The sequence below is a fragment of the Typopeltis vanoorti genome, chromosome 19 (genome assembly GCF_054136105.1).
Source record: "Typopeltis vanoorti isolate ZY-2024b chromosome 19, IOZ_Tvanoo_1.0, whole genome shotgun sequence".
Lineage (NCBI taxonomy): Eukaryota > Metazoa > Arthropoda > Arachnida > Uropygi > Thelyphonidae > Typopeltis > Typopeltis vanoorti.
Genome location: NC_143567.1, coordinates 47,981,065 through 48,001,990, shown reverse-complemented (window position 1 = coordinate 48,001,990; position 20,926 = coordinate 47,981,065). Strand labels below are relative to the sequence as shown.

General features: G+C 35.5%; 1 protein-coding gene across 1 annotated transcript in view; it reads left to right on the top strand.

Moving 5' to 3' along the window:
- The window catches only part of LOC150096072 (suppressor of lurcher protein 1-like), a 286,165-nt gene that overhangs the window by 214,025 nt on the left and 51,214 nt on the right, over window positions 1-20,926 (top strand). The window contains exons 3-4 of the mRNA XM_090409292.1: window positions 9,121-9,298; window positions 18,293-18,501. Of these exons, the coding sequence (XP_090265418.1) occupies window positions 9,121-9,298; window positions 18,293-18,501 (387 nt within the window). The remainder of the gene's footprint in view (window positions 1-9,120; window positions 9,299-18,292; window positions 18,502-20,926) is intronic.

Sequence of the window (20,926 nt, the reverse complement as noted above, 5' to 3'; positions counted from 1 at the left end):
CGTTTCTTGTGATCTGTGTTGAGACATCTGCAATCAGACAAGCAAACCTAGAAGACTACTTCTAGGTTGCTAGTAGTACAGGCAGTGTCCAGGGCATATCTGATAATACTTTAATTTACAGAGCAAGTCAGGTGTGTGTGTGTGGGGGGGGGGGTGCGTGTGGTGCGTGGTGCCTGCATGCTACAGCATTCCAGATGTGTTGTAAAATTCTGTCTGAGTCAATAATTGATACAGCTTGGTTGACGTTGCCAGAATGCTGTGCCATAGCCTCCACTAGATTTCTACATCTTCTTTGGTTCATTCAGTGTCGTATGGAAGTCTCTACTGTTGACAGCGGAGACTTCCATACGACACCACTCTATTTTTGACACCACTCTACATATTGGTGTCAAAAATCTAAGGACGAATACCATTTCTAAGGATTACAAACGCGATTTCAGCCTAATTAACTTGTGACAATTTCTATAACTGACAATTTCTAGTAGAAAACGAGTACACATTCAATTTTTCAATCGCACTCTCAAAGGGGCCGCGTGGTAGCATTCAACAGCATAGTAGGCAAAAGACTGCGCTAAGCGAATTGTGTTTGAAAGAAGCTGTTTTCGTGAAGGAATAAAGTTGCAAACTTGGATGTCTTGTAACGTTATCTAGATTATTTCACGTGGGAAAGAATTATTGGAAAGCTTGAAGAAGGCGACAGAATTACTGATATTGTCAGAGAGTTTGCAATCTCACATACCGTTGTATCCATTTTCCAGGCAGCGTTTAACACCAATGGACGGTGTTCCAAACTTTAGTTAAAAGGTGGCCTTTGCTCTGCCACGGAGCACGAATACAGATTTTTCGTTATAACAGCAAAATGTAATCTGTGCACCACGACAGGTCAGCTTGCAAGTCGCCTCCATTCAGACACAATATACGAGATGTACGAGGACATATCGACAAACTGTAACAGGATGTCGAGATGTCCTGTCAAAGGACTCTTGTCTGCGTTTCTTTATTCACAGCTTATCGTACAGCACGTTTGCAGTGGTGTTGTATTCATAAAAATTAAACAAGACACCAAGGGGCTAATGTACTCCTTACAGATGAGAGTCGGTTTAGTCTTTCCTCCAATTCTAGACGATGCTTGACCTGGAGTGAAAGTGGTACCTCTTAATATCGCGAGAATGATTTTGAAAGGGATAGATACGGCGGTGCTTGGGTTATGGTGCCTGGAGGCATTATGCTTAATGGATGCACCGAGCTACAAGTGCTGGAAAAAGGGACTATGACTGGTGAATGATATTGCGAAGTTCGTTAACGTAATGTTCGATTGTTCGGTGGTGCTGTAGGCAAAGTATTCATTGTCATGGATGACAATGCCACACCACATCGTACCCGAGCAATGGAGATACTTCTGTAGAACGAGGATATTAATCGAATCGAGAGGCCAGCATCCTCCCCAGATCTCAATCCCATAGAATACACGTTTGGGACGCAATAGTGGGACATATTTCTGCTCGAAATTCCCCTGTAGAAAACAAACAATGCCTTATCCTTGCTCTGAAGGAGAAGTGGGCCAGTTTGTCTCAAGAACTGAATTACTTGGTGCTAAGCATGGTACGATGCTGTGAGAGTTGCATCACAGTTCGGAGTGGACATATTCCATGCTGAAATGTTTCCTTGCATAGTTTTCTGCAAGCATTGTACATTAATTCCCTAACTGTGTCCTCAGGAAATTTCTAACTTTGCCAGAAACGTATTGTAATTTAATTTGTACGAAAAATATAACACATTTTTCTATAATATAATTTATTATTATGCTGGCAATAAATTTATGTCCACATTTGGCTGTAATCATGAAAAGTTTTTCATATACACATAGTAATGTAGTTCGTCTTTACCTTTTTGACACTAGTGCACTTGTAAATTTCTGATTGGGATTTGGACCACTTACACTGTGATGTCCGGAAAAGCGTTTGTGACTGTTGACTTTACTTCTTGGTAGTGTGATTTTGCTTTGAAGATTTCTTTAAGATGTTCAACCCCCCCCCGCTTGATTTCTGTCACATTCCACGTAGGAAAGAGAATGAATGTGACGTCCAGTTGTGGAGCCAGTAACATGTCTGTTGCGGTGATCCTTGCCAGATTTTCTTAAAGAGGATCTCTGAGTAAATCGGACAGGAATGATCTCGAAATACCAAGAACTGCCATCACGCATCTGTTAGTGTGTGATGCAGTTCTTGGTATTTCCAGCCCTGGATATCATCTCGATAAACGTTTGACAGTTAGGAAGGTTTGGGTTGACCATTATGATGATTGTGAATAGCAGAAATCTTCTGGTCTTCTGATAGTTTTAGTTTTTTTTAGGATTATATTCTATAGTACGTGAATAGAGCCTTCGTAGCTCAGTCGGTATAAACGAAGCCCTTTGGTCGGAAAGACTGAATTCGAATCCCGTTCATGATATGAGGAACCTTTATCTAGTCTCTTTTGAAGAAAGGTGAGGTGCGTTAATTGGTCTCATACGGAGGTAGGGTTATTTTTTACACCAGGAAACTCGGAGTTTTCGTCCCTCAGAACAGGAAAACCGGCCCCTTGAATACACACTTCTACACTCTGGCTCTGAGACAAGTCCATTGGGATCGCACGCGTAAGGTCGTATCATGTAAAAAGGCCGACCTCAAATAGATGGGAAAAGGCATGAGAGAAAGAAGATATTCAAGAGTACATGAATAAGTGTGTTATCTATAGAGGTTTTAGGAAGAAGTTGACTCCGAAAGATATAATTTTGGGTTCAGTTGAGACCAAGCCCTGAATTCATTTGTGGAGTCACTTGCAGAGTGCTGAATGGGATTTCCGATTGGTTTGGTTCCATAGGAAATATGTAATTGCGGGTTTAATATGCTGGAAGAAATCTTCAGGTGATGTAAGAATTTTGAGAGTGTCCTAGAAAATTCTGGCTACCATATGGTTTGTGATCATCACTGATCCTCTCAGCGACAACCCAAGTCTTTTTTTTTCGAATGGTTGCTTAGTTCTGCCCAGTTCAGCAAGTTGCAAGATTGAGTAGGTAAACTCCCACGTATTCTTGTTTCTTATTTGAGACGTTGCACCAGCTTGGGTGGTGATAGTAGATGCGTGTTCCAGTAACTGATCCTTATCTTGTTAATAGTCCTAGGAAGACTTGAATGAGAGATTTCAGGATGGTGAGTGAACGTTTGCTATCGTTAATGTTGTCAGTGTTGTTGAATTACTTCAAGAGGGTAGGGACCTATATCAATGCTCATATAAAGCGCTGTCTGTGCCCATGAAGTGTGGCTGAAATAGAACTCTATGGTTGCAGCTAATTATCATAAGAAGTGAAAGTTATTAACGTGATTTCTGTCTCCAAGCCTGCTGTTTGTCCTTCTGAGAGTGAAGTGGTGGTGGTGGATCTCTATTTAGTTGTTCTAGGGATCTGTCCGGTTGGAATAATCCTTCTAATCCTTTGCAGCCTATAGCCGGAGACAAACAGTTGATGTGACTTCAAAGGGTTTAGATCAAGGAAGAAGCAATAGCATTAAAGCTGTTAGGCTGGCAACATTACCGGAAAGGATCACTAAAAATGTTCTCAGAAACTGAATCCAAACACCCACGAGATTTTTTTAAAAAAAAGAATAGCTTGCAGAAAGCTGAAAACAGAAAGTAAAACTTGGCTCTTCCCTATGAAAACACCACAAAAAATAAAGAAAGCCGGAACTATATAATAACACATGAAAATCTTGGCTACGAGAGAGAGAGAGAGAGAGCTATTAATCAAGCTTGTATTCTGTCAACAGAGCAAGCAATCAGATTGATCGCATATTAATTACAAGAGTGATTACATGTCGTGAACAAGATACTTGGTTTAGTTTGATTGGCGTTACGAAGTAACAAAAGCTATGTAGCCAGATTAATATCTGTCAATTATGTGTTCTTCAGCTGGTTTGTCTATTTTGCGTCATATGAACCTTCCAGCGTCCTCAGGAAAAAAAATACTCGTACTTTCATATTACTTTAACTGGCTCATTTTCAGTCGAAAAAAAAAAAGCTTATAAAAATTCATCTGAATTCGATCCCAGGCTATCTAATCAAAGGCTATTATTGCATCGTCTCAGTCCTACACCACACATGCGTAAGCTATGATTTATAGTAATTATTCGGTCAAGTGAGACGTACAGTAAAAAAAAGTTACTTAATTTTTCTTAAATTTTCTGAAGCTTTAAAATTTAAAATTTTTTGAAATTTTAAAAATATTTTAGATAACTAATTTACAAAGAGGATGAGTTGGAGAGAGAGTTATATCAATTAATAGATATTTCCAAAACAAAAAAAAAATGAAAAAGAAGAAATAAAATATTACAACTAACACGCCATGGTTTGCATGTGTAAACAGGAGAATTAGAAGAAAAACATAGTCAGTTTTTTTTTTAAATCCATTTATTCAACTTTACAAGTTTTTCTTTAAAGACTCCGATAAAAAGAAGCATTCCAATCTGACGACTTAAAGGGAAAAAATAAATTTGATTTCTAGCACTTTTAATTATTTTCTTGCTGCGTTTCTGTTATCTATTTTGCCTTAACTGTGTCTGGAATGCGATAGCGTCATGATTGTAATAATAAATGGAGAACTTGTCTGCCCCCTCACACTAAGCAGTTACACGTTTGATGGTAGTCGCGCAAGAATGATGTATATGAGAAAGAGTAACCATTCGATACAGGGGAACATGAGGGTTAAATATATATCAGGGATTTCTTGAATGAACTCTACATAGTATAAGGTGTATTCATTTTGATTAATGTAAAATGCATCTTCGGTTATAATCTTGGTGAAAAGGTACAATATTAAACGTGACTTTAATATCTGCGAAATTTCATTACTTGAACTTGATAGTGCATGATGAACAAATGCAAAGAGTAAAACAGAATGAACGCTTAGAAATGAATCAGTGCTGTTCATTCCTTGCTTCTAATCGTGAACAAAACGTAAACAATATCAATAAACTGTTCGAAATAATGAGTTAGTGACAAGTTGTGGTCATTAGCTCGCTCTATTACTACATGGATAGATATACTGTATATGCTTGATTTCTTTGTATTGTTCAGTCATAATAAATGCTCATCAAAATCCGAAATTTACGATAATGACTCGGCAACAATAAACACGACTAATTCAGAACATCATTCTGCAATTAAGTGAAACTGTGAGATGAGTTTCTCGTTAGAATCATCATACTATAAGCATGGATAGTTGAGAATGTGGTGTTGGTAGATGTATAATCGCCCACTTTAAGCCTACCATCCTGCTTGTTGAAAAGCCTGAAGTGCTTTACAGAGCTCCATGTTTTGTTTCTGAGTATGGTTTCTGAATTACCGATAATCTACGACAGTGAGAATTTAAGGTAATTTTATACCTTGAATTCCTTGTGTCGAAAAAAAAAAAAAAAAAAAAATATATATATATATATATATATATATATAATAATAATTTGAGTTCAACAAATCTTCATTATCGGCCTGTAGAGTAAGATAGGCTGAGAGTTAGCAGATAGTAGGAGAGGAAATAAAGATAGAGTGCATAGTGGTAGAGTAGGTTAAAGAGGCCTCAGTTGACCTGTTTTAGCTGTTTGTCCCCCCAGGAGCGTTTCTAAAACGGTCGTTGATTTTTCACTTTACCAAAAGGAAAAATCCTAAAAAGGAAACATGTAACAAAACAAACAAAAAAAAGTACAGAGAAAAGCAAAAATTGAAGGGTAAACTTAGAGGTGGAGGAAGGATCTGGCCCGAGTGATGATGCTCACAAGGAACTGCACCGCCTCGCTGTAAGCCTTCGCGGCTCGGGTTCTCAGGTCCTCCCCCACCTGTGATAGCTGAAACCGGTGAAGCTGTGTACAGAAACCCCACAAGGTGGTTACTGTGTCTTTCTTTTGTTGTGGGCAGTTATTATTCTTTTGGCCACCTCACTTCCCTTGGCCATGTCTAGTTTGCAGAGAGCTATGAAGAACGCCGAAGCTGCCTCCTCGTCTAAATCCTGGGATACCTCTACTTGCTCAGGGGTGATTTTGCTGATGTCATCAACGAAGATGTCACCTCATTTTGTGCTGACGATGTCAGATCCATGTTTCCCTGTGAGGAGTTCAGGTTCTCCTATTTTTTTCATCGCTTCTTTGAATTTTTCCGCCACCCCTGGGATACCTCTAATGAGATGGCTTAGAATCTCCCCTGCTTTTGGTGAAGGACTTCTGGGTGGGCGGTCTCAGATACTTTTGCTGTTTTGGGCGTTACCAACTCTTCTTCCTGTGGGCTTAATGGCCGTTTGGAGGCGTTGGTGTTCACCTCCATCTTTCCTTCTTCTATATTAGTATTGATGGTTTCAATAACGAATGTTTCTTCTTGTTGGATTTTACTGCTTGTGGAAGTTTTTTTCCCCTTACAGTTTTTCTTAGACATGGAAGTATGGATTTCTGTTATATCAGGAACAGCCTCGAAAGGAGGAGAAGCTTCCTGTGCTGGGTCATTTCCATTGCTTGGTGGAGTTGCTGGCGTGATTGCACCACCCATCCTCTCAGCAAGGGTTCTGGATGGGCATGTGTCCACTTTGTGGTCAATGACCCCACATTTCAGGCAAGCTGACTGACATTTTTCTTGGTTGTGGACTGCTTTGGGGCAGTTTTTACATTTCACTCTAGGACAGTCTTCCCCAAGGTGAATGAAGGCACCACATCTAAAACATTGTTTTTTTACACCAGGGTAGTTTATCATTACTCTGGCGGATCCAACAATAATAAAATTGGGAACGGGAGTTTTCATCTCGAGGGAGATGTGGACTTCGCCCGACTTCCATTTGGAGTTTTCTGCGTCATTTAGGACTTCCACGTTGTGTACAACGCCCCATTTCCCGAATATTTCGTGGATAATCTTTACATCGGTTTCAATATATTCTAAAGGGAATCTGGGGATTCTAAGTAGTTTGGTAATGCTCCCTACCAAAAACGGGACTATTGTTTTTCCATTACATTTGAATCCTCCAAGTAGTTTGTCTCTTGTTTGTTCACTCCTTACTACTACTTGGAAGCGGCCACCACCAAAGGGAGTAAAACCAAAAATCTGGTCAGCGCCGACGCTTTCGATGAGGGCTTTAGCCAAACATCGAGGTCGTAGGTCGGCTTCAACTTCGATTCCAAGAGTCCGCGTACGCGGCAAAGCCATAGCTGGTGAGGGGGGGGGGGGGGGGAGTGCCTAAGCTATTCCCACCACCGAGTGTTTTATTCTTACTCCATTTTTTTATTCTGTATCTGCTGCTGTAGTTTATTATCAAGTACCTCTATGAGACGTTTTGTCGATAATAACTGAGCTAACAGATACTACAATTTGCTCTTAGCTAAACAATTTGCTAATCACCTATACACTCGCTAACCATAACGTGAGAAGTCCTTGTAATATATATATAATTGGAGGTATATATTTATTTGAAGTTTGAAAACGCAAGTATATATATATATATATATATATATATATACTTTTGAAGTCCTTATAAGGACTGGCTTAAAGGGGCGAAGCAAGAATGCTTTTCATCTTCCCCGTTATCTGTAGAGGACAGTGTAGGGATAAGGTGTTATTGAGCTATTAAAGCTCTGATCATGGCAGGAAGGTAACAGCAATAGCTGAGCCTCAGTTAGAACTTCATTGGCTACAGCATTGCGATCCATTACCCTCCAAGGGTATTGGATTGAATAAATCAATCCCCGATTCTATACTTTTGAAATTTGAAAACGCATCATATCATTTTAGTTTATACAAATATCTTAAAGGTATCTTTACAAATAGTTAATTATACAAACAATTTTAAGAAAAAATCTTTACAATTTAATAAAAACCAAATTAATTAAAAACTAACAGGAAATTATTTAATAATTATTTTAAGAATATATTTGATATGTTTTTAATAAATCATTTCATAACCTAAAACAGAGGCTCTACCAACCTGGGCGATTGGTAGAGCCTCTGCTACTAATGGCTCACGAAAGAAGTTAAGCAAGTATGAGCACGGTTAGTAGTTGGAAGGAGTTCATCTTTCGATGCTGTTCGCACACTCACCCTCGATGAGTCTTTGGACTTCTTGGAGGTGTCACATAATAATAATAATTCAGATGTCAAAAGTGACTTCTGCTATTTAGCTTACATTGTGGAGTATGTAAATATACTTAAAATGTATCACATCAGAGTTTCGAAACGGTACTGTCTGTGTTACTGATCAAGGAAGAATTTTCTGCTGATTCTGTACAGCGCTATACTCAGATCATCGATAAGAAATAGAAATAAGTAAGTAAAATACAATACAATAAATTACTACAATAACCATGAAATATTATCATAATCTCTTACTGAGATGTTAATGTATAATTATTAATGGTAATATTAACAAATCTATTATTTTTCTGTAATTATTTAACCGACTAAACATCAATTAAGAGTTACATTTTATTTATCATACAAAATAATTAAATTTTTAAATTTAGTTATTTAGATATTTATTTATTTAAATTACATATTTATATTTAATTGTCTTTAAATGTTCATCAATGAATATTGATTCCTTCGGTCTGTAATTTAATGTTAAATCTAAGTCATTATTTTTAAATTTTTTTGTAAACAAAAAGCAATTTTTCGAATACATTCAATCCTCATTTCAAATTTGCATTTATATTACAGACTTAATTTGACTCCAACACGCATGGAGTAGAAGATGTGCGCATGCGTCATACTATATTATCATTTGAAGCACATACATGATCATGAAATTTCTCCCCTAATGCTTTTTATGTGGGTATCAGAAAATGTTGACATTCATCCTGCATAAAACTGAAAACCTGCAAAGCTGTCTTTGGGATTTATTTACGTCAACAGTGATGAATATATATTGAACAAATAATAGAAAATCCTAATATATTTTAAGCCGATAATTGAATTTAAGTTAAAGTTTCAAAATGTGTAAAAAATTATCAATTAAGTGCCAAATCACATTTCGCCACAAATAGGTTTAGCAATTAAGCATCTATAAGTATTTATATAATGTTCTATGTATTTAATCAATAATTATAGCCTTGTTATTTTTAGAATGCGATCTAATGTTCAATAGCAACCCTGATGGACCAAAAAACGGCACTTTTAGCGTTCCCCGTATGGAAATTATCAAAGGCTATTCTCGGCAATGCATTTTTACTTTCAACGCTGCTGAAAATGAAAGAGTTCAAATTAAGTTTACAACCTTCGAACTCAGAGGCTCACCTCCCCAGTAAGTGAGTTAATTATTATGTAATTTTTTAAGTAATATGAGATTTATATTTATATTCATCTATTAAAGTACTATATATATATATATATATTGCATTATTAAAAATTCATCTTTTTTTTTTTTTTACATCGTCATCTTTGGAAAGCTTCAGAAGTGCCATCTATGGTTCAAAATGCAAACTATTTCTCAATCTGTTTGTTATGATAGGAAACCTTTGAAATATTAAGACAATTTCGTTATGCATTATGAAATTTTGAAGGTTTCACTGTCATCATGTATTCTCACTTATCGTTCAGTTTCACAAATTTTCTTCTACGAACATCGTATTTTTGCCATTTGAAAAATATCCATTGCTATCTGCATACTAAAATGTATTATTTTTATGTAAATCCTATCTTTCCGCTATTTGTTATTCACACCACTATTTCTTATTCAAAATATGTCCACGGACTAGAGTTTACGCTTTGGTATATTATCGCTTTCGTTCTTCTTGGCAATAAAAATAGAATCAATAAATAAAGGGCCATCTGTAAAGGATTTGACGCAGTAGGAATAATTTTACCATTCTGAATATTTGATCTTGACACTTTCGTCTTGAATTATATAGAATGAATAGTGACAGAGAATCTTAATTATTTTTGTTTAAGTGTTTGTTAGGTTAATTTCATAAAACAAAAGAAGGAAAAATAAATTACAAAAAAAAAGAAAGATAAAAATCGTCTATTTGTTTTTCCTATATAAGTCTTTTAAAAATGTTATATATAAATAGAACTCTTGTAGTTAATGTAAATAATATTTACAAATCTATGTTATATATAAATTTATGCTTAATTTCTTGAAGTTCTCTAAAAAAATCACAAAGTTTTATTAATAGTGAATTATAATGAAACTACACCATTTTATTCTATTAATCCTAGAAGTATGTATTATTAGTAGTACTGATCTAATTTTTGGGAGCAGGTCACGGAAGAACATTCAATCCAATACCCTTGGAGGGTAATGGATGGCAATGCTGTAGCCAATGAAGTTCTAACTGAGGCTTGGCTATTGCTGTTACCCTCCTGCCATGATCAGAGCTTTAATAGCTCAATAACACCTTATCCCTACACTGTCCTCTACAGATAACGGGGAAGATGAAAAGCATTCTTGCTTCGCCCCTTTAAGCCAGTCCTTATAATATATAAGGACTAATTTTTGGAAGGAACTACTAATTTTTCTGTAATCTTTTTGTACTCAAGTGAATTTAACTTTTGTACTCTAGTGGATCAATCCGATAGCAAGAGATTTAACTTTTGTACTCGAGTGGATTAATCTGATAAGAAGATATGCTAGAGGGCGCTCATTATCATTATATTATGATCTAACATACACCAAATTTTTGAAACTTTTTTTGAAAAGCTGAAATTTTTGGTTGTTAGAATCTTGTAATATTCATTGTGATTTATATGTAATTTCGTTATTAGGGGATGCTCGGCCCCTGATGTCAGTTGTATCTGTATATATCTTGCCCATTTAACTTTATGCTCTTATTTTCATCATTTTAGACAACTGTTTTTCGTTTAAAATTTAAAAACCGCGGATTCTAAAGAAATCCCTCAAATGTCTGATATATAAGTTGTCCTTTCAGTTATTTTGCAACGGATATACGCTCAGTTTGGTTTGGAAATTTAGATTCAGTTGATTATTGAGTATACGTGAATAGTCTCGTTTCGAAACAATAGTTACTAGCTTATCTAACTAAATTTTTCTTTAATTTAATTTTAAAAAAGAGAGGACAAAATTAATTTAATTATGAAAAACGAAATATTCGTGTTAGATCTTGATCGAAAGTCGATATATTATATGAAGCCTAAACTCGGTAGTAGTAAATAAAAAATTTGAATAATTTGACTTGTGGTCGATGTCGTTAGGTTAGAAGGACTCAAGTTCGAATCCTGTTTTAGACGCAAAGAGGGGACCATTTTTCATCTACAGGTGAGTTAGCTGATCTCTCAGAGAGATGGAAAGATCTTTCCTCTGCGAAATTAGAGTTGTTCAATGGAAAAACGCTTATTATCTTTTTAAAACTCTATACACTTATTCGGTACTAATCATTAAGCATTAATAACAGTAGAAAAACAGCATCTATTTTTATAGATGTACAAAAGACATTCCTTTCCATCGATCATGCCATATTGAATAAACTACGTAGTGTGGATATTAAAGAGAAGTGAAATGTATGGTTTCGATCATATCGAAATCAAAACTGGAGTTGCTCATTCAATGAGACTATCTTATTTCTAATCTAACCTACATAGACAACCTATATTCATTGGGCCTGAAAAGGGAACATCAACTATGTTAATGATCATTACCTGAAGCTATCTTATAAATATAAATTATAAATATAATTGTCTGACGTTGAGTAAGATTAAATTAGGCTGACTAACTGAGGCCTGTTTATGAATGATTTTTTTTTTAAATATTGGGTAGTGTAAATTGTTTAGTTTGACAAGGATAATTTTTGTATGCTTTCCCCAACTGCAAATTACATACATAATTCTAGAATATATCTATGAGTGACATGGCAAGCTTAAAAAACGCTAAATGAAAACGCTACATGAAACTCGATCTGAAATGTTGTCCATTGTGAAACATTCAACTTCTCGAAGCGGTTAAAAATAGGTATATATTACATAGACTTCATTACATTCAACGCATTATGTCATCCTTATAGTCCTTATAAGGACTGGCTTAAAGGGGCGAAGCAGGAATGCTTTTCATCTTTCCCGTTATCTGTAGAGGACAGTGTACGGCTAAGGTGTTATTGAGCTATTAAAGCTCTAATCATGGCAGGAGGGTAACAACAATAGCCGAGTCTCAGTTAGAACTTCATTGGCTACAGCATTGCCATCCATTACCCTCCAAGGGTATTAATCACCGCATTCTGTTCAGGCTCTATTGCACAATGATATATTCTAGAATTATGTATGTAATTTGCAGTTGGGGAAAGCATACAAAAATTATCCTTGTCAAACTAAACAATTTACACTACCCAATATTTAAAAAAAAAATCATTCATAAACAGGCCTCAGTTAGTCAGCCTAATTTAATCTTACTCAACGTCAGACAATTATATTTATAATTTATATTTATAAGATAGCTTCAGGTAATGATCATTAAGTAAGCAGGGAAACTGAACATGAATAGTCATATCGTGTCTAGTGGAAGAAAGTTGCAGACAGCTACAGAGATGCAGATAAGTAAGAATCGACTAGGGAAATCAGCCAAAAGATCTGTCATGGACTTAAATCACAACATTATAAAAAAGTCATATAGCATCAGGAATTGAATCATCTAATACGCTATCTGATATAAGTGATGTTAGGTAGAAGTTGTCAGGGATTAACCCATCAGGAAACGATGGTTTCCATCCCATTAAGTAGAATAAAGTTAGATGAATATTTGAAAACATCATTTTGACAACTCAAATAAAAGTGTCAGACGTGCCTAGTGAACATGGCCATCAACATCAACTTTCAAGTGATCTTGCCTTGTTTGCTGAAGACCAACTTTCATTGTGAATCTAGACTTACCAGTGTATTATCCCTTCCAGTTTCTGATGCTTCAGACAATACCCGCCACTGAAAACCTTGGATCCTAATGACAATAATCCTTTAGTTTCTAGTTTTGTCAAGCCATCAGCACCTACCTTTTCTTCTGTAGTCACAACGTAAGTTATTCCAGATTACTTAATATCATCATCATCCTGTGTATCTATGATATCACCTCTTGCACTTAATGCCAAGGTTGCAACAAAAGATTATGTTGACTTTCGCATCTTCTAATGTAATTAGTGTTTCGCCTATTTTACTTGACTCATATAAACCTCTTAAGCATTCGTGAGATATGATGATACATCTGGTGTCTCTCTACCGCTTCGAGTTTAAGTGAGCATCAAGACTTCACAGTTAAATGCGATAAGACTCATAGGAAGCATGCTTTCTTTATAAAACCAAACCTAAATGTGACTGATAGAACCCCTTGGAGTAAAATGTGTAGATTCTCCAGGGAAAACGAACTGATATTTTTATATGACTGGAATATATTTTATAATTTTGAAATTCCGAACAATTTGCATAGTCATAGTGGAATGCTGCTAGATAAATCTATCAGAATTCCAGTATGGTCTGAAGTCTTTTATGGAATAGAAAGTATGGGGTTTTTGAGAATGATAGATCATTTAGTAACGGATTAAGTGAGTATATGTGCGTGTAATGAAAAATGTGGAAACATATACAGAAATTACTGAACGATGTACGAAAGAATGTGAGAGAAAACAAGGAACATAAACAAGCTGCGGTGGATTCTGTAATTAGAGGTGTGAATGATAGTAGAGCTATTAAAGCAGGTTAATCAGAGTTAAAGATTAGGGATATAAGTGAAGCTATGAAGTTACAAAAGGATGAAGTGAATGAGATTATTTTAGTAGCGAGAACGAATGATCTAGGTAGCGAAAGATTTTCTGCGAGACAGGATTATCATGAGTAGTGAATGCAAAGACCAAAAGTAGAAAGTTTACGAGTGTACTTCCAAGATTTATTATTATTATTACCTGAGACCTCCAGGGAGTCAAGGACTCATCGAGGGAGGCTGTAAATTACCCAACCCAGCTATCATACCTTCCCTTAAATTCATTTACACTAGATGCACTCACTATCCCCTAAGGGCAAATCATTCCACTCACTCACTGCTCTCTGAGAGAAAAACTTAGCCCTTTCTTGACTGAGAACAGCCTTAACTTCCATGGATTCCCCCGTGTTCTCTCCCTGCCTTCTATGTAACGAAACATTTCATCATTTGAAATGCTATAACACTCATTCAAAAGTTTATAGACCTCTATCATATCACCCCTCTTTCTCCTGTTAACCAGAGTCTGCAATCCACATACTCGCAATCTGTCCTCATAATCTAAATCCCATAATCCGGATACAATCTTTGTAACTCTTCTTTGTACCCTTTCCACAGCTTCTTTATCCCCCTTGGAACCCGGGAGACCAAATCTGCACACAGTAATCCAAGTGTGGCCTTAAAAAAGCCTTATAAATAGGTAAAATTAATTCCTTATCCTTACATGTCAAAGTTCGCTTCAGCATAGAAATTATCCTCTGAGTTGTATTTGCAACTTTTGCTGTGTGACCTTTGAACTTTAAATAATATGCCGCTAGATCTCTAATCACGCCAGAGTGCATAACTTTACACTTACTAACATTAAACTGATAGCCATTTTCGTTTGCCCAGATTTCCAGTCTATTCAAATCATTTTGTAATTGCTGAATATCATTAGCATCCCTGCTTATCTTCGCATCATCAGCAAACAATTGCAAATCTGATGATAGACCCTACTTGAAGTCATTAATGTATATATTGAACAATAATGACCAAAGAACTGAACCCTGAGGTACACCACTGGTTACCTTAAATCTTGCAGATTCACACCCACTGTATACCACGTTTTGATACCTGTCTGTTAACCATCCCTTGATCCAAGTCAATAGATTATGTTCCAATCCCATATTCTCCAGTTTACGCAACAGTCTATCGTGTGGTATCCTATCAAATGCCTTAGAAAAATCCAGCATTATCATAGTGTATCCATTTCCTTTATCCAACTCGGCCGTAACATTGTTATAAAATATGAGCAAATTGCTAAAACATGACCTTCCTCTAGTAAACCCATGCTGTTCCCTGCAGAGTATAGAATGCTTGTCTACCCATTTCAGTATGCAAATTCTTACTAACTTCTCTAAAATCTTCAGTACCACACCAGAAATACTAATAGGTCGGTAGTTAGAACACATCAGTTTTTGCACCACCCTTGTGCAATGGAACTATATTACATTCCTTCCATTCCTGAGCTGAGACTCAAGTTATACAAATGTGTGAAAAGCCTAACAAATTCAGCTGAACATTCCTTTAACAAACGGGCAGATATTCCATCCGTCCCTATTGACAAATTCTTATCCAGGTTATGCAAAAGCTCTTCAACCTCATTTTCACGAACCTCTAGCTCTTCATCTAACGTAGCAGCAGCACTGTTAGATGAAGAGTTATTCAATAAAGTTATTCTTCCACATTCATTCTTTCTTTTGCTTGCGGCATAACGATAAAACTCTTTTGGATTGCCTTTAGCTTGCATGGCCAATTTCTTTTCATACTCCGTTTTAGCTTTTCTTACAATACTCGTTACTTTTCTGGCCTGAGCTTTATATATTTCATATCTTCTCTCACTCTTATTCTTACGATACACTTTCCACATCATCTTCTTCTTGTCGATTTCTAGCTTAATAAGGCTGCACATCCATTTCATACCCAATCTATTTACTCTTCGAACACTAGGGATACATTCAGATACTGCCTCATTCAAGGCACTTTTTCAAAGATTCCCAGGCATTGGTGACATTTTTTCCATTCAGTAACTGATACCATGGGACCAAAAATAGTATTCTTCTAAGTCGATCATAATTTCCAGCTTTGTAGTTCAGCATGTAGCCTGTTTTAATCGGAGCTTCAATACAAGTATATACTTCCCAAGAAAAAACAGCATGATCACTGTCACAAAATGGTGGTAAAATAGTCATATTCTTGACAGAGATCCCTTCTGACGCTATGAGCAAATCCAACACTCTCTGACCTCGAGTTCCCTCTTTCACATGCTGCTTGGGAAAGTTATCCCGCAACAATTCAATAAATTCCTGTTCTTTTATCATGAGCTTTCTCTTCTACGTAGTCAATGTTTGGAAAATTAAAGTCACCCATAATGATCATTCGCTTGGTACCCATAAGGCTAAATTGGCGATGCATTTCTTCGTCCCCAGAACTGAGCTGCCAGGTCTGTAGCAACACCCCACCATACATTTCATTCTGTTAACCTCCACTTCACACCAAATGGACTCAAACTCATCGCTACATGGGACATTGTTACCATCACTGTTTTCTTGTATTTCTACCCTAACTGGACTTAAGTCATCTGATATCATTAGTAGCACTCCTCCTCCTCTCCTATCTCTTCTGTCATTCCTAAAAATAGTATATCCGTTACACTCGATCCCACTTACCATATCTGATTCTGATAGCCAGGTTTCACTAATGCCAACAATCTTAGGCCACATCGTATTCAATAAAGCAACAAACTCAGCCCCTTTGTTTCTAATGCTCCTGGCATTTGTGTATAGACATAATAAATTACGACCTAGCCTATTCTTATAATTAGATATGCAATGCATTTGGTCTTGTTCTAGAATTTTCTCTTTTTCCTCCCCAGACATACTTAAAAGGTCCGAACCCAAAGCATATTTTTCCACTCCTTTGCCACATACATAACCATGTTCAAAGGCATTCATATCTTTATCGCGTTTGTATACCATAGCTGAACTTTTACACATATTTTCCCCATTCCTCCTTTGAGATCTAGTTTCTCTGACTCTCTGCATTAAGTCTCATACTAAGAAGTAATTTCTCCAGGTTTCTGATTCCAAATGAATTCAAGCGCAGGTCATCATTCTTATACAAATCTTTTCTGCCATCAAACACACTCCACGCGTCTAGAAACTCACATCCATATCTTCTACATAGCCTGCGCGTGAAATCATTTGCTATCATCGCCCTCCCCTCCTTCTTAACTCAGTGCTATCATATCTAGGTAGCAATCCTACAATATTTACTCTTTCGCATTTCTTTATCGCTTCTTCCAACAGACCTTTCATATCTTCTCTCATTCTATGTTTGTCACCACTTAAATTATTAGTACCTACCAACACTACAATTTCTTTTACATTTCTTTTTTGGTTTTCAATTACGTTTGTCATATTTTTAATTTTCGCTCCCGGAAACTAGAAGTGGTGACTCCCTCGGCAAGCGCAAATTTTAAAATTGAGTCGCCATACCATATTACCTCTTTTTTTCTTAGATATTAACTGACTTACCTTGTCGTTATTAATATTTTGATTACCAACTTCAGTATTTTCCTGCCTGTTCTTGTTCTCATCCTTTTTCTTATCCTGTCGAAGTTTAAACAAACGTTTTTCCATGGTTTCCAATTCCATGGTGGATTCCCTAATAATTTCTTTTAAACGAGCTATTTCTAATGTCAACGTATCCTCAGATAAATTATTATCATCACTGCAGTGACTAAAAGCTAAAGTAGCAACTTTAGCTTTTAGTCACTGCCTTGTTACGATGAGTTTTTGGCGCAATTTTTAAGAGTAGTAAAAACTAATAATTTTCTGAAAATATGTTATAAAACACTTTAATACAATAACTACACTAATAAAACTACAATAATATACTAAAATACACAATTAAATATAAGAAAATACTTAATAAATCAACAAAAGTCACAAATCTTTCAAGAGCTCTCTGACAGTACGTCTTTTCACCTGCTAGCCTCGACACCGAAAATTGATTCATTAAACAGAAGAACTATTATAGCAAATGGAGTGATGTCTGTAAAACCTTTTATAAAGAAATGAAAATGAATATTCGTTTTATGAATGTCTGAGATGTGTTTGATAAAAGGAAGAATTTTTAAGAGCAAATCATTAAACATAAATTAAAAATATAATTTTGCATAAAATTTATGAGAAATTATAAGATTTCTTTTAAAATAATTAAACATAATTAGGAATTTCTTATACTTTGAAAATTCTATAATTGCATTTGAACCTCATTTGTTTAAAAAATAGCATGGCGTTGAATGGTGAACACAAATATGCATTATGAACAAATTAATAATTCTTGATTATTGTTGTATACGGTGTTGAAACTCTGATGCACGAAATAAAATGGTGATGTTAGGAGGAGAAGAGAATTATATGGTCTCGGATGTACTTGAGTTGAATACAATCTCAGTCGAACGCACATTTTTAATCAAAAATGAAGGCTTTCTTGGTCTTGAATATGAACCGAAGGGTATTGTATGTTATCGATCCAACTTTGTTTCTTGCTCTTTTTCAGATGTAATCATGAATATATCGATTTATATATGGAAATCGAAGACTCAAAGGTTGATCTCATCAGCACTCCGTTCGGAGGACGCATCTGCGGAAAAAATCTCCCAAAAGATCGAATTTCTCTGTATCAAGTCTTAGTGATTGCCTTTTATACAGACCAGTTGGTTGTCGAGCCAGAAATTCTTAGCGGATACTATAATTTTATCGACGCTGGTAAGTAAACAATGTCTCGTAGTTTGCAATTCCCTTAAATATGATTATAATATGGATATACATTCAGTTTCAGTTTTAATTTATCTTCAAATAAATAATAAAACGTATAATGAAAATATTTTTAACTATAAAATTCTATTAAATATAATAAGGAAATTTAAAATTCTTTGATACTTTAAATATAGTTTTTTTAGAAATATTAGTACACCTTTTTAAGTTTTTTATGTGATGTACTAAGAATAATATCAGTTCAATTTTCGATAATTATTCCAGATTTTTTGCTCAGTACAGAGAATCTGTGTATGTACCGCGCGGTTAGCCTAGTGGCTTTGCACTTCGCAACCATATATGCCTGGGGAAGGAGTGTCCCAGGTTCGATTCCCGTTGTAGACGTGAGGAATTTGAGGATTTTCCTCAGGCATAGCCAAGTTAGCCGGTCTTGGGCGCGGTCAGTAGGGTTTTTTCCGCCAGTTTATCTGGCGTTTTTCATCCCGCAAACCGGCCCCGTGAACATACGCCTCTACAGTCAAAAATATATCCCTCCTCCCAGCGGCAGACCAGGCGACGGGTCGGTTGGGAGTAGTACTAACAAGAAGTCACATCTAAAGTAACACGCGGACCCTGCATAGGAAGCGGGAATAACGTAGAAGAAGAAGACAGAGAATCTGTGTATGGTTCTGAATCTGATTCTGAATATAAAGATTATATAATATAATATAAATGTGATAGAAAGATTATTATCATTCGAGTTATTTGCATGTATATGGAACACATTGTAATTTCTGTTCTGTTCGAAAATTTTAATATATATATATATATATATATATATATATATATATATTTATTTATTTATTTATTTATTTATTTGTTTATATATATATATTTAAAAAAAAAATATATATATATATTGTTTTTTTGCAATTCTTCAGGTATACTAGAGGCAATCACTTTCTTTATTACGAAATTGCATTAGATAAGCACACATCTAATGTCCTTCTCTAGTATTTTGTTATATTCATTTGCTTATATTTTGATATTCTCATTTATATCAGAAGAAACCAGAAATTCACATGAGTGCTGTGTCAGTCCGTTTTGATATAGATTTTAATTTTCTTAAGAATTGACTTCATAATTTCTTTATGCACTTTTTTTTTACCCACTAGATTCTACTGGTTTTCAATTTACTATTGTTATTTTTAAGATTAAATGGTCTTGGTATATAGCATTACATATATATATATATATATATATATATATATATATATATATATATATATATATATATATATATATATATATATATATATATATATACACACACACACACACACACACACACACACACACACTTTTCCAGCGTAAACATTGCATCTCATTCGCATTAATTATCCGGGTGTGCGTTCAAAATACACACACCTTTGAGCCCTTTGAAAAGATGGAGCAGCCGGTCAAATTCTTAGCGTTCTCGTAGTTTTAAACCGTTCAGATGGCGAGCTCTCAGACAACAGCACCTCAACCAATCCAATTGAATGTTGTCATTTGTCATTAGTTGCCTGGTTTTATTTGCTGAGTTTCATCTATTTTGCATGCGTGAAGTGTGAACTGACGTGATAGGCAAGTTTTTCTATATAATATAGACAAGTTTTCAATATATAAGTTTTGTTAAATTTAGAACTTTTTGTCCATATTTACGATGGGCAATTGTATTGCAGTCGAAGGAGGTATGCCTGGTCCTCCTCTTCCAAAATTTACACCTTTGAGTAATTCAAATATACCAACGAAATATAGCATTCTCCTTCATTATTGTTTTCTAATATACAGTATTTAAAAAAAACGCATCGTCTGCCACTCAGCGCAGATTTGGTTACAATTAATTGATAAATTAAAGTATTCCAAATTATCCTACAATTAATTGCGTTAGAATAATTAAGAAGAGCACTGATGTATTATAACTCTTAAAATGTTCATACGCTATAAAAATCCACGTCAGTTTGACGTGGATTTTATAGCGCTGGTCGAATAAGCCACGACAACAAGACCCCAACCGAAATGGGCACGCGACGCAAATGATATTTATATATGTGTGTGTATGTATGTGATTATTTTTCTTCTTGAAAAATGTGTTTGTTATATGTATTAATATTAATAAACCTCACAAATATATTATTGTTGTTATCCCTCTCTTCCTCAGGAAAAAGAAAGTAAAGAAGAGAAATAAAAAAAATTTTAAATTAATAAATAAATAGCATTTTTTTTTCGTACTTCTACGAATGAGTTCATCCCTTGTATACAATTAAAATGCTTTAACATCCTAATTTAAACACGCCATCATCATCATATCTTACGGTCGATCAGTCTTCCACATCACACGCCGGCATTGAACTTTGAACTTAATTGGTTGATGGACTGAGTCCTTGACTCTTTA